The 18301-nt window shown below is 41.6% G+C and overlaps 3 protein-coding genes across 3 annotated transcripts; 2 read left to right on the top strand and 1 right to left on the bottom strand.

Moving 5' to 3' along the window:
- Positions 1-466: 466 nt before the first annotated feature.
- Positions 467-1977, bottom strand: LOC125311533 (phosducin-like protein 3). The gene is made up of 6 exons (XM_048269696.1): positions 1867-1977; positions 1568-1667; positions 1313-1436; positions 1090-1236; positions 701-909; positions 467-582 (listed from the first exon to the last, which is right to left on the bottom strand). The coding sequence occupies exons 1-6, from the start codon at positions 1870-1872 to the stop codon at positions 542-544; spliced, it is 627 nt and encodes a 208-aa protein (XP_048125653.1). The 5' UTR covers positions 1873-1977; the 3' UTR covers positions 467-541.
- A 1167-nt stretch (positions 1978-3144) lies between these two features.
- Positions 3145-4538, top strand: exoc1l (exocyst complex component 1 like). The gene is made up of 3 exons (XM_048270377.1): positions 3145-3265; positions 3508-3671; positions 3874-4538. The coding sequence occupies exons 1-3, from the start codon at positions 3145-3147 to the stop codon at positions 4132-4134; spliced, it is 546 nt and encodes a 181-aa protein (XP_048126334.1). The 3' UTR covers positions 4135-4538.
- A 465-nt stretch (positions 4539-5003) lies between these two features.
- Positions 5004-18123, top strand: LOC125312103 (structural maintenance of chromosomes protein 2-like). Its single transcript, XM_048270631.1, is given in 25 exon segments — positions 5004-5343; positions 6753-6902; positions 7024-7146; positions 7237-7275; positions 7363-7473; positions 7688-7732; positions 7851-8084; positions 8237-8248; positions 8250-8387; positions 9390-9623; positions 10148-10307; positions 10598-10715; positions 11228-11366; positions 11900-12019; positions 12232-12436; positions 12724-12859; positions 13125-13249; positions 13651-13844; positions 14435-14578; positions 14911-15105; positions 15430-15630; positions 16096-16212; positions 16363-16523; positions 17101-17248; positions 17738-18123. Coding segments are annotated over 25 exon segments (3600 nt in total). The 5' UTR covers positions 5004-5175; the 3' UTR covers positions 17921-18123.
- The last annotated feature ends 178 nt before the right edge of the window (positions 18124-18301 follow it).

Below are 18301 nucleotides of genomic sequence, written 5' to 3'. Positions count from 1 at the left end.
GTAATTAACTCAGTTGGGGCCTATTTCTGTTTAGGTTTATGAGAGTTTTGATAGGGTGAAGTGACATCCTCACTCCACTATTTTGAAGTTGATGCATTTTTAAGATGAGGATGCCCTCTGGTAGTTCACTTTGGGTCCACAGGTCAATGAACCAGGGTTCAGAAGGCCTATTTATGCTGTTATGCTATTGATGATGTAAAAATAATTCTAATAATAATTATTCTCTCTGTCATTGTCATATCTGATGCACATCTGGAGCAGTAGGCCTACACTCAGCAGACATGAATGCAGTCCAATCAGCTGTGCTTTGTGAATGACAGTGGGAATTGGAAACGAAAATGGGATACTGTGTTGTTTTACTTTACCTCACCTTTAGAGCGGGTGGACAAAATGTCGGCCTAAGTAAAACTTTCACTCCCTGACCCATACATTTATAGCTGTCTCAAATTGCATCATGAGAGACGGAGTCCTCTTTGAATTATGTATTTGTTTATTTGAAAAAGTGCTGCAGTATATTACCAAACCAAGAAGAAAACAGCTCTCAGTCTATGGCCCCCACAAAATACAGAAGCCATTTCAGTTCTAGGGAGAAAGACATTGACTCCAAATGAATGTAACATAATTTTATTTATTTCAGTTCTAATCAGAATTGTCACTTGTGGATAATCTCTTACTTTTCCACTACCAATAGTGTTCTTACCTTCCTCAAGAACATTTCTGCCTCCACATTCTTGTTCACCTATCATACTATTCCTCAGGCAGCCATTTTCATAGATAAACACCGTAGGGAGGTGCCTCTCTGGATAGTTTGGGACACAGCTGCTGTCAAGAATTCTGAGGAACTTGGTGTCAGGGAATTTGGGAGCCAGTCTTAAGAAGTGGTGATTCATGAGGAAGCACAATGGAATCCTGAGAGAGAGAGAGAGAGAGAATATCATTCTCAGCAGAACAAACCATAATAGGAAGAAGAGAGGACCGAAATGCAAAAGAGTGATCATATAACTTAAAACAGAATTATGGACTTTAAAAAGTAATTTAACTGTTAATATTGCTTTAGCTATAGGTGTTGTTTGCCTCATGAATACAGACCCTGGCCTGTAGAGGAAAAGTAAAACTTTGACCCCTCTCCCTGCATGGGTAACCTCTTTTACATAGTCTTCTCCTGTTATCTCTCTCAGCTGCCCAAATGTCTCTCTTTTCTTTCTTTTCGGCTGCCACACCTGACAGTGACTAAACCTGGCAAAAAATAAAATAAATCAATGATACCTAGCTATATATTTTTTCAATCTAAATATTTTGTCTCCTCCCATACTTGCTAACGATGTCATCATCATAGTTGTCATCGTAGATGCCATCCTCCTCCTCCTCCTCCGCTTCCTCCTCTTCATCATATCCTAATTCTTCCTCGACATCTGGTCTTATATAGTCCTCCACAACTTTCCCATTAAAATAATTAGAATTGATTTACGTAATTCGGAAAACATTTAGGTCTAATGCAGGTCTGAAGTACAGATAAAATGTGTGAGTTTATTTTTGTGTCCATGTGTCAAGTGTATTCTAAAAATACCATAATTTGTTCCATCCAGTTTATCAGTTACTGGGTCTAGATATTCATTTCCATGTGTTGGTCCTTTGGAAATCAGTGAACAATGTTCTCCCTCCTCTTCCTTATTCAGCGTTAGTTGGTTATTTAAAAAAAAAAAAAAAAAAAAAATAAATAAATAATGAACGTTTACTGTCAAGAGTGATTCGCAACAAAATAAAAAGTAGCCTAAACCATCAGCATTATTTTCTGTAATTAAAACAAATGTTGGCAAGACATTTCTTTTCATTGTTTACAAATAATATTGGTCTAAATTCACTCACCTGCATTGTTCCCAAATGTTTTTTCAGTTCCTCAGACACTTTTGTAGCCTAGTATAGCAATGATTACTTATAAATGAAATAGTTGTTTACTTCTAAATTATGGCATTATTTCCATAATTCCAAAGTGATGAATTCTGAATTCTGTTATGGCAACAGATATAAAACAAGCACAACAATATTTTGTTTGAACAATCATCAACTTGTTTTGTCCCTTTGGTCTCTCTCAGACACTGTTTTTGTTTTTAACATGCATCTTGGGTAATCAGATCACAAGTGGTCAGTTCTAAACAGGTGTAAAAAAGCACAGTGCCGATTAAACCACTTCCCAAGGTCGTCAGGAATGCACAATGGGAGTTCTAATGAATGTGATGCAATGGAATCTTAACACAAGTGGGCAACGTCTCTGGCTGTATTGGATACATGTGTAAACGTAGATTCTCAGCTTTTCACCATTTTTTTTAACAAATGTAACACATGTAAACTGGCCTTCAGTGCTAGAAGTACACAAACACCCAAACAAACCATTTCTTAGCCTCATTTGTTGACAATGGACTATACTGTGATCACAAAATCTTCAATATGACAAATCTTGCATTCAATAGCCACCTGACAAACTTAACTAGGCCATAGTTGAATAAGATCAATATTAAGGTGACATATCAGCCTGTTTGATAGTTATGTGATTTATTTACATGTTTTGTGGAGAGAAAAGAAAATACACACACACACACACACACACAGTCAGGTAAAACACATTATACCCAAAGTGCTTTCACCCTGAAAGCAGATATTCAATTATTTGACACCAGAGTGTACAATTGAATAATGGTGTCAAAGGTGTCCATAGATATTTTTAATGAGTTAATGTTCTCCGGCATGATGCTTGTGCATCCTTCAAACAAACTCATGTGCACTTGCTTCTGTTGTCTTGAATTTCACTGCCAAAATGCAGGCTAATGGCAGTAAATTCTTAATGGAGGTCACGTCTCTGTATCCTGCCATGATAAAAATGATTGTAATGCACCCTAATTGAGGTTGCAATAAAGCTATAGATGGAAGAAACGTTTGATTGCCAAAGTTCTCTCCTGGTCCTCTGGGGGAATTTAATAAATATTCATGAATCCATGACAGAGAGAGAGAGAAAATTATAGAGAGGGAGAGAAAAAGAGGAAGGCAGACAGAGAACCTCCACAAAAAAGATCCTGACTCAGAAACAACTGTGTCCTCTTGAAGGCGAATAGTCCCTTTTTGTTGGTTGTGTCTCATTCTTTTTTAGAAATGTCTTCCTTGTTAAAAGAGGAGTTGCAGAAGCGTCTGTTCTCGCCAGAGGGACAGACGTTGAAAGACTTCATAGAGATCGAGGAACCAGTGCAGTGCAGACATTTCCTCTGTGTCTCAGGTAAATTATCACTTTTATTTATAATGCCCATAGTAAAGGCAGTCAGTGACTATATTAACTATCATAAAAGGTTCAGGAAAAAAAAAACTTTCTAGCAATTGTGTGAATTTGTTTTGACATGAATTGTTTAGTATATCTTTTAGGAAAAATGTATTCAGAAATTCATAAATGTAGAGTATGTCTATATAATAATGTAGAAATAGACAGGAATGAAAATGTTAATGTCTTTATGGTGGCTAAAGTGTTGAAGAACAAGGAGGTCCAGCTGTCTGTGGTGCAATGCCAGAAACATCAGTCATGTAACTCTAAAAGATTGAGACGGTCTCATTTCGTGGACTTCTACCAGAAAATTGAGGTGTGGCTTTTGCAGGACCTTGTACTGCTTGATGGAAGGAATCCTGACATAGTGAGTGCCTCAACTTGTCTGTCTATCTATCTATTTATCTATCTGTCTTTCTATTTATTGATATGTTTTAAACAGTGAATTTATTCAACTGTATTAGACTGTGCCACACTTTATTTGTGACTCAGATAGCACTGAAAATAGTACTGAAAAATCAAACTGTCCATTAAATATACTTTTCTTCCTCCCTTTGCTCTCTTTTTAGGATGACCCATGCTTCCTTATGCATTTTACTTCCATTCGTTTTGTCAGGGCAGTCAGCTGTGCTGCAAAGTATTCCTTTGCACGCTCTCTGGTTGCCCTAAGCAGCTCACATGACCAGTCTCCAGTCACCTTGAAGAACTTTGACCAGAATTACATCCAACCAGCCTTCGTCTGCTCTGACCAGGGAGACTGCACAGTGCTTATGAGAGTCTGCTTTTATGCTGTCAACCTTGTGTGGCTCTCCATGTGCCCTGCTCCTTAATGTTTCTGTTACACCACTGATGAAAAGGTGTCAGAAATCTAGAGCAGAATATTAGCATTATACAGGGTTCAAACCTTTCTCCTTGACTTGGACACTGGACCTGGCCATTGCTGTATTTTTACACTGTAAGAATGTGTTTTATAATAAAATAGTACTGTACATTGTTTGTATGAACCTTGTTAAGTTAGAAAAAACAGAACATATTACATGTGATGCAATCATGTACACAGTCAATCATGAAAACTGCCATAGAACATTGTTCGTGTCCAACCTGATAATCTGTACAAGCTCAGTTTAGGCTTTGTGTAATTGCTTACATTTACTGTTGTCCTACAAATTTACATTTATTTAATTATTTATTTATTAATTATACAGCAAGTTGCTTCTCATCCTTGAAAATGTACTGTAAATACAAAAAGGCCTACTTACTTGTAAATGTGTGTATTCAAAAGAAGAAATAAAGAATGCATAGTAAAATAGGCTTATGTATTGTTAAATAAATGTTCAGCATGCATAAAATGTACATCTGTCGACGTTTTTAAAAAGATGCACAGTTACACTGCAGCAAGTAGCCCTTGGCTTAATTAATAATTTTTCAGTCTCTCATGCTGTCAACAGGTGGCAGTCTGGAGCAATATTTTGCCATTCAAGCCCCTTTTTGCTCAGACAAATGGGCCTGCTTAAAAATAGAGTATTTTAAAACTTTATGATATTACTGACTACTTTGAATTACATTACATGTAAATATTCTCTATATCGAAATTAAATGTGTTTTTCCGAAATAATGTTCACTGAGATAAGATTTTAATTAATTTTAAAGCAGGCGGAGACAGGACCGCACTGAAGCTTCATGCCGCCTGGCGCCAAAATTCAAGTTCGAAAAAAGTTAGCTTTAGGACGGTGTGTTTACGTAGTTGTTGCACAAGTGTGGTTACAATATTGTCTTTTGATCATATATTTATGAGGATTTGGATGAAAGGTTTAACCTGTCTTTGGTGAGCTACAACGGACTCAATACGGAACTAAAAAGCTCGTATCAAAATGTACATAAAATCTATTATTTTAGAGGGGTTCAAATCCTACGCAGAGAGGACAGAAATCAACGGATTTGATCCACTTTTTAATGCAATCACTGGGTTAAATGGCAGCGGGAAATCTAACATTTTGGACTCAATATGCTTTCTCCTTGGAATATCCAATTTATCTCAGGTAAGTTTTGATTTTACACTTACGTCAACCTTAGTCTGTATCGATATGGCAATGTGGCTAACGTTATTGGGAGGCACAATAATGCTATCGCTGGCTAGCCGATTCACTTGTCACTCGTTGGTTTACTAGCCCAACGTGAGTTGTGTGATACCGCACTCACTTTGGTAATATTACATTCTCAAAATTGAATTTCTCAAACCTGTTTGTTCAAACATTATCTAGTCACATTACATTAGCAATTTGTTATTCTTTTTTTGAGCACTTTGGCAATGCCTTTGCGCATTCCTGTAAATGGAGTAACGTTAGGGCCTAACGTTACAAACGTGTGATATGTAGATGTATATTCTTTATGTAACATTAGGTCCAGAGCCATATAGATAGCTCTGATTAGGTCCTTTCATGAGTTACAGCAGTTGTTCTTGTTTGACAACCATTATGCTTCATCTGTGACTTCACCTTTTTTGTCACACACACGTACGTCACAGATCACTTGGAGGTGCAAACAATATCGGATTTTTGGTTGGCATATCATAGGAGATATAAAATAGAAAACTATCATCCGATATATGTTTAGTGTTCTAAAGTCAAAGTCAAAGTCAAAGTCAAAGATTCACCTCAAAAATAGACTGGAAATTACGTAACCCACGGTCAACATTTGACACCTCCGATATTCAAGTAAAAACAAAAAGTAAGTAAATAAGTTTAAAATAAGAGCAGCAAAATTTTTTTGTTCTAAAGACGTCAAATACCCGTTGTAAAATAGTTTGACCAAATTGATAGTGGTGCAAGTTGTTGTAAGCCAGCAAAGTGAACACACATGGATAGCTATAAAACGGTGCTTTCATTATACAGCTAAACATGACAAAAATTATAACCCTTGAGCCAGTTCCTTACTATGTGATCTCAATGGCGATGCAGCGTTTGTTTGCACCTCCAACAGCATGGCGTACCTGGTTACCTTCCAAAAACGCCCTCGAACGCCCACAAATACCCGTATGTTTGTGTGAAAGAATTGGGCTCTACAGAGCACAAAATGTTTACTAATGTAAAATAAATATTCATTATGTGAGGGGTTTCGTAGTAGCATGCCAAATTGAGTACGGTGTGGTCATGTGCGTCAACATTTCTACAAAAACAACCTGTTCTGATGGACTCAAAATCATGATTGCGGTTCGATTTGTATAAATTGTTTTATTTCGAGAAATGCTCTTCGAGACCCCACCATCACTGGCATCACCAAAGCAACTTAGAAAAGTGATAATATTAGACAGCAATGTTGTTGATTTACAAGTTTGCAGATAAGGAAATAAGATGTTATTTTCTCTTGTAAGTGTCATTGTTGATGGTCAGCAATGGGGAGAAAAACTGTGTATTTATATTTCAAACACCTGCTATTTTCTATGTTTTAGGTGAGAGCAACCAACCTTCAAGATCTGGTGTACAAGAATGGACTGGCTGGAATCACGAAAGCCACTGTGTCAATCACTTTTGACAATTCAGACAAAAAGCAGAGTCCACTTGGATTTGAGACACATGATGAAATCACTATAACCAGACAGGTAAGAGTAGTAAAGTAGTCATAAGAAGAAACATTGGTGTAAAATATGACCGTAGACATTAAGTTAACCCTAGTTCATCAGATGGTGTGTGTTCTATATCATTCTATGTTGTGTTATGTAGGTGGTAATCGGGGGAAGAAACAAATATCTCATCAATGGGGTGAACGCCAACAATACTCGAGTCCAGGATCTGTTTTGCTCCATTGGCCTCAACGTGAACAACCCGCATTTCCTTATCATGCAGGCAAGATATAAGCTTCCACAAACAATCCTCATGTCACTACATACCCTTTGTTGACAGCATAACATAATGTATGTTGCATCTCTCTCTCAGGGGAGAATCACTAAGGTCCTGAACATGAAGCCACCTGAGGTGAGTCATGCCTTCTCATTTAAGCAATGGTCCATGAAAGCCATGACCAGGACTTATCATTTCATATAAATGTTTTTTCTCTGTTAGATTCTTGCCATGATTGAGGAGGCGGCTGGAACACGCATGTATGAATGCAAGAAGATCAGCGCACAGAAAACCATTGAGAAGAAAGAGGCCAAACTCAAGGAAATCCAGACGGTGCGATTTCTGACAAATCTGTGGTCAAAAACAAAGAGTTTAGTTTTCAAATGATTTTCCAGATCTGCGTCTTTTGTTATGCCTGGAAATGCATTATCATTCTACATCCATTTGCAAGTTATGCCTGTATCAGAAAAGCACCAGTCTCCTATGCTTACTTTGCCTTTGTTTTGGCTATGCCCCTAATTTGGCATTGTGATTGATTGCTCCCCAGATATTGGATGAGGAGATTACTCCAGCAATGCAGAAACTGAAGGAGGTGGGGAAATCCTCTTTTGAATCCTCAGACATGAACACAGCACACTACAACATATTGTGACAAAGTTAAGACTTAGTCCAAGACAACCTTTATACCTCTTCTCTGAATGTCTTTTCAGGAAAGATCATCTTACCTGGAGTACCAGAAGCTCATGCGTGAGATTGAACACTTGAGCAGGTTGTATGTGGCCTACCAGTTTGTGTGCGCTGAGGAGACCAAGCTGAAGTCGTCTGAGGACCTCCAGAGCATGCAGGATGCCATCGGCAAACTGAAGGAGAGCATGCTGGAGAACGAGGGCAAAGTCAAGGCACTCTCCCTGGAGATCCAGGAGCTGGAGAACAACCGAGATAAGGTCAGGCTGGTCTTGCGTATCTTTGAAACTCTAAACTGACATGGGACTTTCGTCACGATAAACCAAAGTTCAAAGTGTTAGTTTAAGGAAGCAGTATTAGTGACTGGAACTCAAACTCACTGTCCTGTCTTTTTTGTTGTTGGTGTTTTTAGGAGGTGGGCGGACATTCTGAAGTCTCTGGAGGATAACCTGTCTGAGGTGCAGAGGGTGGACGCCAAGGCTCAGAGCGCGCTGGACATGAAGAAGCAGAACCTCAAGGACGAGACCAAGAAGAGGAAGGAGCTGGTGAAGAGCATGGAGGAGGTGAGTGACCAAAGGCTCACGCACGCACGCACACACACACACCACACGATGTGTCTTTGGCCCTCTGCCCATACATAGTTTTTTTGCTTTTCATGGTATTATTCCCTAGCCTAGAAATTTACATTTACATTTGCTGCCAGGGCTAGTCTAGCAACTCTCCGTTAGCTTGTGAGCTCCAGAAATCGAAACTCAATCAGGCCAATGAAATCGTGTATAGAGTCGTTAGGTGGGCTCAACATAATGATTGGCAACGGTTTGGCTTGAATTCCCTGCTACTTGAAAACAAATAAGATGGATGTTGCTGTTGGCGAACAGTGTGACACGAGTTAAGCTTTTATTAAGTTGGCAAACGTTTGAACTAGCCAACTAGCTCCGCTGGTGGGAAACGCATGGGACTTATAGCGCTGCCGCTGTCCTATTGCGTGCAGAGGGAATCTGAAAGACAACTGATTATCCCGTCCCTCGGACTGAGCACTGCGAACGGTGAGTGCCCAGAACCTACATTTTAATGTGGGTCTGGCTCGTCAGGCTAATTATTCCCAATCCCAATTACCATTTGTAAAATACAGGTTCATTCATGCACAGCTTGTGTAAATCACAGTAAAACACAAACATTCTAGATATTTTTGTTGCTGACGAGCCAGACCCACATTAAAATGTAGGGTTGCTAGACTAGCCCTGGGAGCAAATGTAATTTGCTGCTGCTAGGGGCGCGTCTAGATTTCTAGGCTATTGCTGATGCCAACTTCTGTGTGAAAGTCAGCCTTTAACAGCAAGTACTTTTGCGGCAGTATCTTGCCAGGCTCAATGAGCGTCATTTCCATTTACCGGTATATACACTATTGCAAAGTACTTAGAAAACACATCATTTTAATAGGTGGCCATTACAAGTTGAAGCCACCTAATGGTTTATGGTACTTGCTAGACACTCTGGCTTCCTCGAGTGTTTTTTTGTTTTTTTGCATGTTATTTCGAACTCTGGCATTTCCTCGCCACCCACAGGACAAAAAGATGCTTGCCTCCAAGGAGAAGGAGGTTTCCAAGGCGACGGAGGGTCTGAAGGCAGTGCAGGAGAAGGGCCAGAAGGATGCCGAGGCTTTGGAGGCCGCCCAGCAGCACTTCCGCGCCGTCTCTGCCGGCCTGTCCACCAACGAGGACGGAGAGGAGGCCACGCTGCAGGGCCAGATGATGGCCTGCAAGAACGACATGAGCAAAGCAGACACGGAGTCCAAACAGGTGCGTCACACAGGTGCTAGGGGATGGGCGATGTAGACTTGAAACTACAAATGACAATATGAAAATAGTACTATTCATCACTGTTTTCTTGGCCAAGTCATGTCCGCTTACAGTCTTGAGAGCTGTGCAAACACAAAAAAGTAAAACTAGATCCTGACCATCATCAATGAACTCCTCTTCCTCATCTCTAGTTTAAACTCTTCATTCACATTTAGTCATGCTTGTTCAAGCCCACCTTGTCATACACATGTCCTAAACTATATCATTAATATTGTGATATGATCTATCATGGGGAGGAATTCTACCAGTATATTGTTAACGATATATAATATAGCAAATCTCTAAGTAGTATTCCTGTCAATAAAGGTTTATTTTGAATGACCACACTGAATATTGGCAAAGAGTATAGAAGTAACTACTCTTTGATATTGGTTTGGCCGCTATATTTGTTATATTTGTGTGTGGAGCCATGAGCGCTTCTATGCTAATTGCTCTTCTTGCTCTGGCGTGCGTTGTGTGTCCAGGCCCAGATGCGTCTGAAGCATGCGCAGCAGGAGCTGAAGACCAAGCAGGCCCAGGTGAAGAAGATGGACAGCGGCTACAAGAAAGACCAGGACTCATTCGAAGCGGTCAAGAAATCCAAGGACAAGCTTGAAGCTGAAATGAAAAAGCTCAACTATGAAGGTCTGTATTAAAACAGTCAAGCCCTGGCTCCTGACTATTGCTGGTTGTAAGTAAATGAGGCGTTTTACCATGATAAAATGCCAATAGAAAAAGACAGAGATTTTATCCCGAACAATAATGTGCCATCCAGTTAGTAAGAGCACAGGGTGGTATGTTAGCTTTAACACTAAATAAAAGTACAAAGTACATACACAAAAGTGGCAAAATGTTTACTTTCACACAATTTCCAATGGTGAATTGAAATTGGAATCTATCCTTATTAATTGTTGACTGTCTCTGCTTTTGGACAGATGGCAAAGAGGAGGGTTTGATTGAGAGGAAGAGACAGCTGTCCAAAGAAGTCCTTCACCTGAGGGAGAAGTATGAGTCTCTGATGGGCCAGTTCCCTAACCTCCGCTTTGAGTACACGTAAGTCTGTCCCTTTTACTATTGCACAGGATGAATAGCTCATGACTGCAATATTGCACTCTGTACCACCTTTAAATTACCATCATTGAAAGATCAGTTGGTTGAGCATGTCTTCATGTCTGTGTTGGTTGAGCATGTCATCATATTTGTTTAGATTGAGCATGCATAGCATATCTGTGTCGGCTGAACATGTCTTCTTGATGTCTGCTGGTTGAGGTTGTCTTTTCATATCTGTGTTGGTTGAGGTTGTCTGATTATGTCTGTTGGTTGAGGTTGTCTGATCATGTCTGTTGTGTTGGTTGAGGTTGTCTGATCATGTCTGATCATGTCTGTTGTGTTGGTTGAGGTTGTCTGATCATGTCTGTTGGTTGAGGTTGTCTTTCCATGTCTGTGTTGGTTGAGGATGTCTGATCATGTCTGTTGGTTGAGGTTGTCTGATCATGGCTGTGTTGGTTGAGGATGTCTTTTCATGTCTGTGTTGGTTGAGGATGTGTTATGTCTGTGTTGTGCAGAGACCCAGAGCGGGGCTGGGACAGGAGCAAGGTGAAGGGTCTGGTGGCAAGCCTGTTCTCGGTTAAAGATGTGTCCACTGCCACAGCGCTGGAGGTTGTTGCCGGAGGCAGGCTTTACAACGTTGTTGTCGACAATGAGGTCAGTCTATGGAAAACTCTAAGCCAGTAGGGCCTATCCTTCTCCAGTATCTTTCTCCAGTCAAAAGTGAATTGGGGTCTTGTCAAATAAAGGCCCTTAATCATTATAAATCATAATCATAATAAAGGTTGGTAATAAAATACATGTGTTCTGTTTAGACTTTACACAAATTCGTTGCAATTAAAAAATAAATTTGAGGCTGAATGAATTTCGCCCTTGGTGTTTAAAGACTAATAAAAAAAACATATTTAATTACCTGTGTGATTTCGTGCAAACATTTCATCTGAAAATTTGGATTTGGTGTGAAAGGGCCTTAATGCAGGTGTTAAAGCATCCACTTCGAATAATATTCTTCAAATTTGCTGTGAAGGCAATATAGCTTTAATATAATAACTGGCCAACTCATAGAGTCTTGGCATACCAGTTCCTCATAATCCTGTCACTGCAAATACTTTGATCAGTTCTGTTTGTGCCTCGTCAGTGCACCAGCCCAACAGAAACCATGAACATGTGGGTGAATGTTCTCCTTTTAGGTCACTGGCAAGAAACTTCTGGAAAAGGGGGAACTGAAGCGGCGCTACACAATTATTCCCCTCAACAAAATAGCAGCCAGGACTCTGAATGCAAATGTCGTGAAAAACGCAAAGGACCTGGTATGTTTGCACAATGTTTGTTTATAGTAACGGTCAATGAATTAAGTACTGAAAATTATGCTGCAAAATATGGTCACTCTATGGTCTTTTTTTTTTTTTTTTTTTTTTTTTAAACAACAACTTGACTTTATTACTTGATTTTATTTATGCCACATTCACATGCTTCCATCCAAATGACTAATGTTTTCTTAATCCTGTGTGCTTTGCTTCAGGTGGGTCCGGATAACGTCCACACAGCTTTGTCCCTGGTGGGCTACGAGTCTGAACTCCAGAAGGCCATGGAGTATGTCTTTGGTACCACGCTGGTGTGCGACACTCTGGACAACGCTAAAAAGGTGGCCTTTGACAAGCGTGTCACCACCAAAACCGTTACCCTCGGAGGAGACGTGTTTGACCCACAGGGAACACTGACTGGAGGTGTGACCCAAACCCTCCATCCCCTCTGTGTTCAAATATAATTCAGAGTTTGAAACTTTAGAGAGAGTACAGTGTATTTGTTGCCCTGACGCTTAGCCTTTCACCTATTTTTAAATCTTAATAGAACATAGTGCGGTGTTCATTCCGAAACAATTATATGTAGTCAGAGGCTTCTTCAGATGTCCGATGGCCACACTCAGGAAGTGTTTAAAACACGTTTTGGTTTTGTAGAGAGGGACTTTTCTCTCGGTACCCTCTGTCTTCTAAAGTTGGATATTGTGTTGTAGGAGCGCGGCCCCAGATGGCCTCTGTGTTGTCTAAACTGGCTGAAGTGAAGGACGTCCAGGATGATCTGACCGCTAAGGAGGCCGAGCTGACCAGTGTGGAGAAGGAGATCGCTGGCCTCAGAGGCACTGCAGATAAGTGAGTGTTTTATGAGCTTTTTTTTACCCCAGTTGTTCAGATCCAACTACAGGGGATACAGTGAAGGAAATAAAAATAAAGATCTACCTGTACTATAAATGCATATCTTTATGAATTTTGCTAGCAATCATATTTATGATTTGGAGACTGGCTGCTGACCTCTTAAGCAACTGGAAAGGGATGACGTCATATTCTCTAGTCTTCAGTTTGTTGTTGAGCTGCGCTGGCATGCGGTGAAGTTTGAATGACCACATCTGCCCTGCAGGTACCGCAACCTGAAGCAGCAGCTCGACCTGAAGACCGAAGAGGCTCAGATCCTGGAGACTAAACTCCAGCAGAGTTCCTTCCACCAGCAGCAGGAGGAGCTGGATGCTCTCCAGAAGACCATCGGTACTGTACAGACTCTCAAGCAGCACCCTCCCACTGTTTTCCTTAATCCATTAGCGTTAGGCCTATTCTTCACATATCTGAAGCTGGTCGTTCTTTGCCAGTTCAGCAAATGCTTTCTGTTTGACCATCTCAGATTTGTCTCAAAATCTGAGAACATGATTTCACTAAATCTTATTTGGAGATGTAACTAAAATTACAAAAATATGTTACCCTGTAATATTTCAGTAGTATTATCTTGCATATTCAGACCTCTCTCTTTGACAACCAATTTGAAATAAAAAAACATCATTGATCTAATACTGTGCACATAATACTATGTTAACAGGCCTTTTTTATTAAAAAATATCTGGCATTTAAAAAATTGGCTCTAAGTGACCGAGGCCATGTTTGTGGTCCTATAGAGGAGAGCGAGGCCACTCTGCAGAAGACTAAAGAGGTCCAGAAGAAGTCCGAGGAGAAGTACAAGGTGCTGGAGAACAAGATGAAGAACAAGGAGGCTGAGCGGGAGAAGGAGCTGAAGGCAGCCCAGAAGAAGCTCAACGAGGCCAAGAGCAAGGCGGACGCCTACAACAAGAAGCTCAAAGAGCAACAGCAGGTAGACTTCATCTGCTCCACCAGTCACTCTCCGACCTCTTCAGCTATCACATAGTGGGGGGGGGGGTGTATTATTGTTATTTGTTCCCATGAAGGACTTCACCCATTGGCATAACTCTCTCCTGTTAAAAGTGTTTTCAGACATTAGTAAATCACCTGGGTCCTATTAAGGTGGTGATGTTCAGCCTTGAGGGTTGTTGGAGCTGTAGGCATGGCGAAACCCTGCTGCTCTTGTGTTGATGCATTTAAAAATGCTGTGTGTTTAGGGCTTCTTCATGCTGTTATTTACAACTTTAGCCTCAAACTGGCTCCCCCCCATTCTTCATGCTCTTTGAGAAACCCTCATGGGGTCTTGAAAAAGCACTTTGAAAGGAAAAATCAATATTGCAGGCCAGGCAAACAAATTTGTGAGGGGCAGTTTATTTCTTTCCTGTTCCCAGTCCATCATGTCCACAGCAGACTGACCGGTTCTCTCATTTTGTTTTGTCTCTTTTACTTTTTCTGTCTCTCTCCACACCCCCTCCTTCCCCTCCCTCTCTCTCTCTCAATGTCTCTCTGTCTGGCTGGCCCTGTCTCTCGCCTTCTCTGTAGGAAGTGGAAACTGCGTCTCTGGAGCTGGAGGACCTGAAGCGGGAGCAGGCCGGTTACCAGCAGCAGATTGAGGCCGTGGACGAGGCCATGAAGGCCATCCAGGAGCAGATCGATGCCATGTCCGAGGCGGTCGCTGATAATAAGGTACAGACCACAGCAGGAGGACAAAGCACTGAGTGGAGTGTTCACTCCAAATGAAAAGAGAGGAAACTGATTCTCAAACAGCTGAAATATTAAAATAGAATTCCTGAAGGAGGCGCCTTTAGTGGGAGACTAAACCCATAATACCATAGATGATGAACTTGCATTAGGCTGATGGCCATCTTAAAGTACAGACACAAACATTATAATCATCAAATTGAAGTCTTGATTTTTATTTATTGATTTATTTTTTTACTGTCATAATTCCCATGATACAACAGAGTGAAATGCTGCTTCCTCTATGGTAAAACTACTGTGTGTGCATGCATGTGCAGGACGCGGTGAAGAAGGCCCAGGAGCAGCTGAGCCAGCAGAAGGAGGTGATCCTGGGCCAGGAGCGTGAGATCAAGGGCAAGACGAGCGAGGCCAACCGCCTGCGCGAGCACAACAACGAGGCCCAGCTCAAGATCAAGGAGCTGGAGCACAACATCAGCAAGCACAAGAAGGACAGCGCCGACGCTGAGGCCAGGGTCCGTACACACACACACACACACACGCGCGCGCACACATGCACACAGGCACAGGCACACACATGCACATTGACCACATTAGCTCTGTACACACTTGGGTATAATTTCTGCTCACCTACTTCTAGTCAGGTGCTACCCTTTAACATGGATGGTGATGTGAAATGGAAGCTGCGGATAGCGCCTGTACCGTCTTGCTGGTAGCCTTTGGCTCCTGTATTTAGGATGATCATTTTGTTGGCAGATCAGCAGTTCATTACTTTAGTTCAGATGCTGGGAGACGTTACTTCAGTTACATGACTCCTGACCTTTGACCTTGGTGGACAGGTCGCTCGGATGCTGGCGGAGCACGAGTGGATCACCTCGGAACGGCACCTGTTTGGCCAGCCCAACTCGGCCTACGACTTCAAGGCCAACAACCCCAAGGAGGCGGGCCAGCGCCTGAGGAAGCTGGAGGAGACCAAGGAGAAGCTGGAGAGGAACGTCAACCGCCGCGCCATGAACATGCTGAGCGAGGCCGAGGAGAGGGTGAGGAGCACCGCCACTCTTCACTCCTTTTGTTTGTTTGTTTGTTTGTTTGTTTGTTTGTTTTTAATTAATTGTTGCTGGCCAAAGTCAGTACAGTGCACTCTTGACTCATCAGAGTCATCAGACTGCACTCAGAAAGAATTGAAACACAATCAAGCCCACAAAACAAAAACACTTGGTGAATTTTGTAAAGCTTTGATCATCTTAAAGGAGATATTGGATTTTTCACATAGATCTCCGTTTCTCGAGGTCACTCTGTCGGTACGAACAAAAACAATCAGGTTTTGCCTAGCTCGAGTTGCTAGTTCCAACAGCTAAAGTAGCCAGGCAGCTACAGCGCTACACTGTATTGTTGCATAAAAGCTGTTACAAAATAGCCAAAGAAGTACGCACAAGGAACATTTTGCCTTTTAATTGTCTTTTTGTCATTTTAAATTAAAATTGTTTTAATTTCTCCCCTTTTAGTACAATGACCTGAAGAAAAAGAAGAGAATTGTGGAGAATGACAAGGCCAAGATCCTTGAGACCATTCAGGAACTGGATGAGAAGAAGAATGAGGCTCTGAATGTGGCCTGGCAAAAGGTGTGGCAGATTTAATGTCCGTCGTCTTGCTTTTTTTACTTTGTGATACTCCGAAGAAGATACTCTAGCCAGGATCAGTGATATTACTGAAGGTTTGATTAGGCTGATTCAGGTAATGGATGTGCTCTGTTGTGGTGTTTTGATGACAAGGTGAATAAGGACTTTGGCTCCATCTTCTCCATGCTGCTGCCCGGTTCTGACGCGCGGCTCGCCCCGCCTGAGGGCTGTGGGGTTCTGGACGGGCTGGAGTTTAAGGTGGCTCTGGGCAACACCTGGAAGGAGAACCTGACAGAACTCAGTGGGGGACAGAGGTGAGCTAATGAGCCTCAATAAATAAATGTTAAACTCTTTATGTCAAGGATAAAATGATGTCAGTATGTCAAAACTAAGCGTCAGACTGGCTTAACAGCAGTCGAGGACTACAACTACACGGTAACTTGCAATAATCGTTTCAATCTGTTGCGGTTACTGTGTTCAAGCTTATAACACTGTAACACAGCCAACACAAATTCTGACATTCTTAACAGTCCAGAACTGGTACATTGAACATTGATGGGCTTTGTGAACCTGCTCAAACTGCACAACAAATAGGACGGGAATTTGGTCCGACTGGGTTAGACTGAATCAGGGATAAAATTGAGCCAAAATCGTGTAGTGTCTACCAGCTATATAGACCTTTGAAGAGAAACTGAAGAAGAGAAACATTAATTATGTCTATAAGAATTGGACATTATTAGGGACAAAAATATATATTTACAGAGATTTCCTCTCAAATCCTACTGCCTCTAGACTCGGGGAGCCAGAGGCTGAATCAATGAAATGTAATAATTTCATAATAATAAAAAAAGGTTTACTCATGTCTTCCTCTTCTATGCTGTAATCCTGCAGGTCTCTAGTGGCCCTGTCTCTCATCCTGGCCATGCTGCTGTTCAAGCCGGCTCCCATCTACATCCTGGACGAGGTGGACGCCGCTCTGGACCTCTCTCACACACAGAACATCGGCCAGATGCTGCGCACACACTTCACACACTCACAGGTGCGTGCCGCCTCGTCTCGCACGTTCACACTCTTCCTCGCACACTCTTTGGCACCCGTGTCACAGCTGGGAGACTGTCCACTGTCTCAAACACTGAACTCAGACAGGCTCTGTCATGTCAGGACTGACCGTAAGACTTGAGGCGTGAGTCCGGAGAATCTAGCCAGCACAGTTTGACAGGTGGTACTCGGGCGGCATCAAGACCACAGTGCATTGTCATTGTGAGTACAAGTCAGATTTCCCATTTAAGGGAGTCGAAGACCACATGATTAGATACCTCTGTGAGTGGCACTTGAAGCAAATTGATGCTTTGCGTTCACAATAAACCACTTAGCTGGAATTGATGCAGATAAAGTTAGATGTAATGGGAATCGGCCATCTGGTGTGTCTGGAGCCTGGTATTATTCAAGACCAATACAGTATTCCTCTGTTTTTATGACCTTCTAATATGACTGAGAGGGAAACTTACATTCTCCTGTGTCTTTGTAGTTTGTTGTAGTGTCGCTGAAGGACGGCATGTTCACCAACGCTAACGTGCTCTACAAGACCAAGTTTGTGGACGGCGTGTCGACAGTGTCCCGCACAGCCCAGGTGCAGGAGGGGAAAGGACCCGGTCAGAAAGCCCAGGACAAGGCCAAGATCAAGAAACAGCGACAGATCCTGGCCAACTAATAAATAACCTGCTCCATACAATACAATAAGTGTCTCCATTCTCTGTCTGTTTCATGTCTTTTTATGTGTTGTATGTGTTCTGTTTCTCTTTACTGGTCAGCTGTTTCCAAGCTAAATTATGTCTGTCATTTATTCCTGTAACACCCATATATGATTTTATACAGCATTGTATTTTATGTCTAATAAAGTTATACAAAACATGATCACTCCTTTGACTGGTAGATTTGTTTTCTAAAAAGGGGAAATGTAATTTCACGTCAACACAGTTTAGTTTTGACAAAAATGCAGTGTCATTTTAGCCACTAGGTGTCTCACTTTGACTAAGGAGGAGTTATTGCGCCACGATGGCAGATTTGGAACGTCAGAGATTCTCCCCACTGA

This window comes from Alosa alosa, chromosome 18, assembly GCF_017589495.1.
Source record: "Alosa alosa isolate M-15738 ecotype Scorff River chromosome 18, AALO_Geno_1.1, whole genome shotgun sequence".
Taxonomy (NCBI): Eukaryota; Metazoa; Chordata; class Actinopteri; order Clupeiformes; family Clupeidae; genus Alosa; species Alosa alosa.
The sequence above is the reverse complement of the archived record's forward strand: the minus strand, read 5'-3'. Positions and strand labels throughout refer to the sequence as shown.

What these genes read in the sequence shown, in the direction of transcription:
- LOC125311533 (XM_048269696.1), bottom strand. An exon ending in CTTTTCCTCTACAGGCCAGG is followed by an intron (nt 910 to 1,089) that starts GTCTGTATTCAT and finishes TCTCTCTCTCAG; the next exon opens with GATTCCATTGTGCTTCCTCA. An exon ending in CAGAAATGTTCTTGAGGAAG is followed by an intron (nt 583 to 700) that starts GTAAGAACACTA and finishes CTTTCTCCCTAG; the next exon opens with AACTGAAATGGCTTCTGTAT.
- exoc1l (XM_048270377.1), top strand. Translation starts at nt 3,145, where the DNA reads ATGTCTTCCTTGTTAAAAGAGGAGTTGCAGAAGCGTCTGTTCTCGCCA. An exon ending in ACATTTCCTCTGTGTCTCAG is followed by an intron (nt 3,266 to 3,507) that starts GTAAATTATCAC and finishes TGGTGGCTAAAG; the next exon opens with TGTTGAAGAACAAGGAGGTC. An exon ending in ATGGAAGGAATCCTGACATA is followed by an intron (nt 3,672 to 3,873) that starts GTGAGTGCCTCA and finishes CTCTCTTTTTAG; the next exon opens with GATGACCCATGCTTCCTTAT.